Source organism: Macrobrachium rosenbergii, chromosome 36 (assembly GCF_040412425.1).
Source record: "Macrobrachium rosenbergii isolate ZJJX-2024 chromosome 36, ASM4041242v1, whole genome shotgun sequence".
NCBI lineage: Eukaryota > Metazoa > Arthropoda > Malacostraca > Decapoda > Palaemonidae > Macrobrachium > Macrobrachium rosenbergii.
In genome coordinates this window covers 28,440,289-28,447,788 of record NC_089776.1, presented here as the reverse complement: position 1 = coordinate 28,447,788, position 7,500 = coordinate 28,440,289, and the positions used below count along the sequence as shown (strand labels likewise).

Genomic DNA, 7,500 nt, shown 5'->3' with positions numbered 1-7,500 from the left:
AAATTTTTTATACTTTATTTCATTAGTTTACCTCCCTCACGAAGACCAGGTGTTTCTTCATCACCAATCTTTTTTTTGTAATTTTTTGTCTTTTTTCTTTCTTTTAGTAAGGTAGCTTCTGCAGTCCATCTGAATAGACCGATATTAGCACTATTGGAGTGTTGGAGTGTGGTTTTAAAGATTCATCGTTATTTTTTATGGACATACATATATACATACGTAGATACATACATACATATACATGTCTGTATGTACGTATGTATGTATGTGTTATTATAAAGGTCTTGAAAAAGGTTGATGAAATTATCAAAATGATATTTCGATTGCATAGGACGCGTTTCATTAAGAATAGGTTGGAAAACGACTGGACCGGAAAGTCTTATGGGTACTGCATTCTACCTCATCCCGTATTTCAGTCTACCTGTATATGCAACATATTTTCATAATGTTAATGTTTAATCCCATATTTTCAGCGTCATGAAATTTACCATTAGCACGGCCCCCATGAAGTTATATTTTTTCATCTTATGCTGTAACTTAATTCTTCAGTATATATTTCATCACAGACTCATAAAAAATAGTGGTTCCCAAACGCAAGAATGCACAGATATCAGGAATCTCAAAACTCCACCTTGGCCTCCAAAGAAGAAGAACATGACACATAATGAGTCACCATTATCGCCTGTCATATTCCCGACCACATTTCATATCGGTAAAAATGCTTCTAATCTGGTGAGAAATTCAGAGTTAAAAAGATTAATCATTAGCTCAAGCTGTCAGAGTAACACCACCCAAGCATCCATTACTCAAAGACACCAACAGGTTCTGTCGGAATGTACTACGACAAAGTGGATGAAATAGACACGGCCCTGCTTTGACAAAAACTTTCGAAAGAAGAAAGGTTTCGTATAACTCGGCTGTCGAACTGTTATCCTTGTGCTGACTAGCCTGGCATTTTAGAACACCTCTTAGAGTCACTATCATTATGATCCAGTTAGAGGTTGCTTTTAGTCCTTATTCAAAGGAGAAATAACCACTGGTGTTCAAAGTTGGAGGGATAATCCTTGATATACAAAGATGGTTTCAGAACATCTGCTATGCAGAGAAAAATCTTCTATGGTTACTTGCCCAGATCAATGTTTATGAAACAATCCTGCTCTATTATTTTGGACTGATTTGAATATTCTCACCTGTGACATTGTGCTGGTAAAAAAACCATACAATCTACTTACCAACAACATATGCTCTTGGGAATTATGTATTCACCATTTTCAAAATTGTAAGTGTATTCCTGGAATTAAGAAAGGCATTAAGTTTGAATGAAGGTGCTGTGATGTTTGATCAGGTACTTTACTCCAAAGGTTGTCTGATTACCAGTGTTCTAGTATTTTTCTGAATGTGGGTGTCTCTCTCACACTTTCGAATCTCCTAGTTAGTGAAAAATCCATTCCAGAAAGATGATGGGATGTGGCAGTTGAATCAAGAGCGGTGGAAGAAGGATTAGCTAAAACCAAGGTTTTCGATTATCTAAGCTGGTCTATGAAGCTCTCTTACACCTCAAATGGTAAGAGTTACACTCCTGGTTTGAGAACATCCTATCTATAAAGTATCTCGCCTGACAAAGTCCATCAAAGCAGTGTAAAGGTTAGATGTGAACACTGTGAAATAAGAGGTATAATTTCTTTAGCAAGACCCGTTATCGTCTAAGACTTTAAAGCTAATCATTGTATACCTTGACCATCTCCATCACAACCGTGTTCAGTTAGCAGCCTATGAATGTCTTACCTGGAAAAGGTGGAGATATTCTGCTCTTGGTAATTAATATAGAGAAGGTATGGATTACTATACTGAGCATCTGAGAAGCCTGTATTGCCATGGTGTTTTGCTCAAGAAAAGTAAATTTTCGATGATTCTTGTGTCTGTACTGTCAGATGAGTAAGTTGCAAGAATCAAGTCAGTGGGTCAACCAGAACATGTTTGATGGCAGATTCTCAGGACAGACCCGCAATGGAAACGCTTTTGGACGTATTTCAGTGGATTAAATGATAGAGGAATCGGCTCACAAGACAATAAGAAATTCAGCACATATTTAAGAGAATTCAGCGGACACAGAGAATGAGAATTGGGACCTCAGCAGTTGGTTAAGGTAGGATTATACTAAATGAGCTTGCAAGCTTTTGTAGGTACCAAAAATGGAAATAAATAAGTGAACAATTTGGAGATCCAGAAGTTCAGGTCTAAGAATGGCAGCATTCAGTCAAATCACTTGCCACCTTATTAAGACTGTTTGATGTAACAGGCTAGCTGAGGATGTTGCCTCAAATACCATGTTCCATAGACAGATTATGGTTGGAGTATGGACAAGAATTATAAACTTGTTGACTGGGTTCCCAGCACTTGATGCTATGCTGGAGTTTCTTCTTGTGTACTTAGATATTTCATTTGTAAGTTCTTCACTTCTACATTTTTCAAATTGGATTAAAGAGTATGGATGTCTGCAGTTCCCACACTGTCAGAACATGGCATATTAGGATTGAGAGGGTGAACTGATCAGTGACTTTGCTGAAGATGACTGATTCTTGTTCAGACTGATGACTATGTTGATATCATAATACAAACTAACACATTTCATTAATTTGTAACTGCCTAGTTCTTCCATAGAAATGTATCTTATGTATTGTCAGCATTACTGGAGTGCTAACACTTATGTTTAAAAATGTCAGATATTATTGACCGTAGTTGAATTAAATTAGAATTTTATATAGTGTCAATATTGTAGCAGCCATCTTTAATTTTAAGATGGCTGCCACACTTAGACATTTGAGGGCGTCTTGCGTGTCTAACAGATCTAGAGTTTAACAGCGTATATGTGATTTTATTTTAATTTCAGTCAGCTTGTACAATATTGTGTAAAATCAGCAAAACTAAAAATGACCTACTAGTAGAGTGCACTTACTGACTTGTATTGCTATTAAATACCACACTTATGGCAAGTATATATATATGATTTCAATTGTATATAAGTGAGTCTGTAATGATTTGAAACCGGATTAGAAGCTCCTTTATGGATAGGAATCACTTGATCGGATATATTCTGAAGAATTTTTATTGCAGTAAAAGGTTTAAACACAGGTTAATGGCGGCCATCTTGTTTTCGAAAATGGGCATCATGAATTGAAGTTAATTAGTGGCACCTTTGTATTTTAAAAGTTTGAAAAGTGGAGTTAAGAGACAAGATTATGAAAATATGTTGAAAGAAGCTGAGGTATTAGTTGAGGTTGAATTTATTATCCCCAGATTTGATGGCTCTGTTGACACCAACCCATTTTAGCATAAATGCGCCTTCTGCTCTTAAGCCACTACATCTGCAATATTTTACGCTTTTCTTGCACCTGATTATACATGTATATATATAATATATATATATATATGCATATGACATATGTATGTATACAGTATTTATTTATTAATAATATAAAAATATTAGTGAATCTCATTCCCATCATATGGGACCAGTTTCTTTTGGGGTAGGGGGTAAGGTGGCCATAACTGATGGATTATTGGTTGAAAAGGTGGGTCACGAAATGAGATCTGGGGGATAACATCGTTGAATAAACCTTACTGTAGAATCTCTCTCTCTCTCTCTCTCTCTCTCTCTCTCTCTCTCTCTCTCTCTCTCTCATGCTTTTTTAATCATCTCTCTTTTTTAATTCCGTCTCTCTCTCTCTCTCTCTCTCTCACATTGTCTTTATCATTGTTTTATCATCTTCCTCTCTCTATATTATCAGTTTCTCTCTTTAGCTTTTTCTGTTTCACAGTTTCTTCTTCTCTCTCTCTCTCTCTCTCTCTCTCTCTCTCTCTCTCTCTCTCTCTCTCTCTCTCTCTCTGTGCCTCGCTTTTCCTGATTATATTCTTTCTTTCCCTTTCCTTTTTCCTACATTCTCTCTCTCTCTCTCTCTCTCTCTCTCTCTCTCTCTCTCTCTCTCTCTCTCTCTCTCTCTCTCTCCCCGTGCCTCGCTTTTCCTGATTATATTCTTTCTTTCCCTTTCCTTTTTCCTACATTCTCTCTCTCTCTCTCTCTCTCTCTCTCTCTCTCTCTCTCTCTCTCTCTCTCTCTCTCTCATTGTTGCTTTTTTGTTTTGCTCATCCTGTAGTCTTCTTTCCGCTTCCGGATACGACCGTTCTCTTTTTCTGTCGCTGTCACTAGTTTTCCTTTATACTCCCTTTTACTCAACCTTTTCTTTTTATGAAATTATTTCAGATTTAATAATTCGTCATTATCTTCCAAGACTTTTAATGAACGTTTTGCATTTAAATCTTCATTTCAAACGCGAATTACATCCAGTTTAAAATATTCCAGTTATTGGTATTGTTTTCTTGGTTAACAAATTTTTTTCAACTATAATATTTAATATGAATATTTATTCCGGATTATTCTTTGTCGAGGTTTAGTGTTCCTGTCTTCACGTCACTGGTTTTATTTCAGTAATCTCTCTGACGATTCAATTCGTATTTCAGAAGAATTAAAAATGATTAACAAAAGCGTATAGCACACATCACGAAACACAAAGAGTTACGTTTATTGTGAAAAGGTCCTCTCCCTTTATGACGCTGAAGGAAATGTATGCATCCCCAGGCAGTTGAAACGGCCCTCCCTGGGTCGTTCCATATTACATGCTTTGGGAGCTGCTTGAGAGACATTAGGTTGGGAGCAACCCCTGGGTTGGGGGGTGGAGGGGGGAGGGGGCCTCGACACCAAAATTCCGAGTTCACGCTGTCATTTATCTGGATTTTCGAGTCATCCTCCTCGTTTGACGTCACTGTATGACATCATCACTGATGACTGGGGAGTGGTCGTCATTATACTCATGCCATTATCATTCCTCTTTTACGTTTGTCAAGCATCGGTTCTCTCTCGCTCTTGATAGAACTAAACATTGTTGTTATTGCCATCTCAGTAATAGTTGGCATTACCGTTGTGTCGTTATTGTGTCCTCATCAAGTTTTGCTATATTAATTATTTCTCTTGTATTATACTCATAATTCTTATTGTTGTTTATGTAAGTGCATTACTGTCCTCTTTATACCACTAACGGTGTTTCATTACATCGGTCCCTCAACCCCTACCCCACCATCTCTCTCTCTCTCTCTCTCTCTCTCTCTCTCTCTCTCTCTCTCTCTCTCTCTCTCTCTCTCTCTCTCTCTCTCTCTCTCTTTCCGTCACACTCGCTCGCGCAAATTTGTTCTCTTTCCTTTCTTTTTCTTCACTCTCTTCGATTTTTTTTTCTTCTCATCTCTTATCCTGTTGTTCTGCCTTTGATATATCTTTGGATTAGGGAGCTTCACAAATTATAATTGGGGACGTAATGCCTTAGTTTTACTTCACATCATCACTTCTTATTTTTGGTTTAAAAAACTATTCTTGAACTAAGAGGTGACATTGTAGTTGCTTAAAAGTCAGGATTACTGCAAATGATATATATGTCAACAGACACAAGTGTTTTCTGATTTTGGTAAAAATATCCTTTTGAATAACCTTTATATTCATAGTCCATTTTCAGTTGGAATCATGCCTCGTTGTATATTATACACATTTTAGGCAATCACAGTTTTTTCTTTATTTCAATATTCTCACTGATATACTCTTTTCAGGTTGATCATCACCAGTGTAATGATTCAGTGAATATTTCAAAGAATAAACAGAAGTTTACAGAAGCGCATTGAATGTTTCATGAATTATTAGTACAGTGTTATGTATTTATCCTAAGTTGGGGAACATGACTATTTCTCTAAAAGAAATTATTTCACGTGCTGCAGCACATTAACGACAAGTGCCGAACTAGAAGATATTTCACGGAATTAAAAACGTTCTACATAGACGTATTCTGTTACACCTGTTATAAAGCATAAGTATGTACAGTATATGTTGTGAAGAACTCTTCTTATAAAGTGTTGAAAGAGATGTGTGTATCCCGAGGCGCCCTTGAAGCAGCTCGGCCGGGATCGTTCCATATTACATGCTTTGGGACTTGCTTGGGTGGGATCAGGTTGGGGGCGTTCTCCGGTGTTGGGCGGGGGTGAGTGGTGGTCGAGTACCAAAGTTGCAAGTTCGCATTTTCGTCTTTCTTGATTTTGGAATTTGTTGCTTTTGATGTCATCATCATCATCACCATCATCATCATCATCATCATCATCATCATCATCATTATCATTATCTCGACCCTTGAAGTAGTCGCCACTGCAGTTATTACTTTCGTCATTTGGAAAGTGTTGATTGTTCTTGTCATTTCTGACATTGCTGATATCCCCACCCCCCATTATTTATGCATCATTGATGTCATTATTGCTCTCTTTTAGGAGGCTTCAATTCTTACTCGTTTTTGACATCAATAGTCATCATTATCATAAACATTACTTTTTGGCCTTTGTTAGTATGCATCTTCATTATCATTACAAATTGCGTCATCACCATCTCTATCTTAACGAGCATACCTTAAGTTCTTGTACGTATGGATTATTGTATTTCACATCATAATGTAAAGCTAACATTGTAAACATTTTCAATTCTACGTAATCTCTTTCTTTCATCGTTCCAGTGTTGTAGCCCCAGCCCCCATCTTCCTAATTGTCATCACATACTATCGCCTTCTTTCGACCCTGGATGGATGTCGTAATTTTCGCTGGTAATTTGATGTTTCAGATTTTTACATTCTTCATTTGCTGTAAATTCACACACACACACATATACTGTATATATATATATATATATATATATATATATATATATATATATATATATATATATATATATATATATATATATAGAGAGAGAGAGAGAGAGAGAGAGAGAGAGAGAGAGAGAGAGAGAGAGAGAGAGAGAGTGTGTGAGAGAATCGTACTTGTAGGTGCTTTCGTTATCGTGTGCTTGCGGTTACAAGTTTTCCCCGAGACTCTACCAAGTATTCATATTGTACACATTTGCTTTGGCAGTGTAAACTTCGTATACTCTTATCCACACAGTAAACATTGACAACCAATCTGGAGAGAGAAGAAAAGAGAGAGAGAGAGAGAGAGAGAGACTAGAATATTTTTTATTAAAATTTCGTTCGTAGTCCTCTATGTGATTTATGATTTGCATTGTCATCTGTGAATATGAGAAGAATAGTAGAAAATTAACTCTCTGAATATGCTGCTGGAACTGTGGTATGTTAATTTTTTTTTATAAGGGTCAGTGGCCCATATTCGTTGCGATGCCAGGTTACCTAATCTCTAACAAATAATTTCATCGTTGTGCAGGTAACCATGCGCTGTGTGACATTTTGGTACGCTCAGTAACAACGATATGCTCTTTGGCACATAAGACCTCTCTAGCAGCAGTAACTGGTATAACATTCTGAAGTTATGTTACGTTCTTTTGCATTTTATAACAGTAAAAAGATTGAATTTATTGACCTCTTATACCCGTCGTCAGATCAAAAACATATAGCAAGGTACGAAAAT

General features: G+C 36.7%; 1 protein-coding gene across 1 annotated transcript in view; it reads right to left on the bottom strand.

Annotated features, from left to right (window-relative positions):
* LOC136824977 (transcription initiation factor TFIID subunit 11-like) overlaps window positions 1-6,318 on the bottom strand; it is a 9,518-nt gene extending 3,200 nt beyond the window's left edge. The window contains exon 1 of the mRNA XM_067080963.1: window positions 6,034-6,318. Coding sequence (XP_066937064.1) covers window positions 6,034-6,318 — 285 coding nt within the window. The remainder of the gene's footprint in view (window positions 1-6,033) is intronic.
* Between the last annotated feature and the right edge of the window lie 1,182 nt (window positions 6,319-7,500).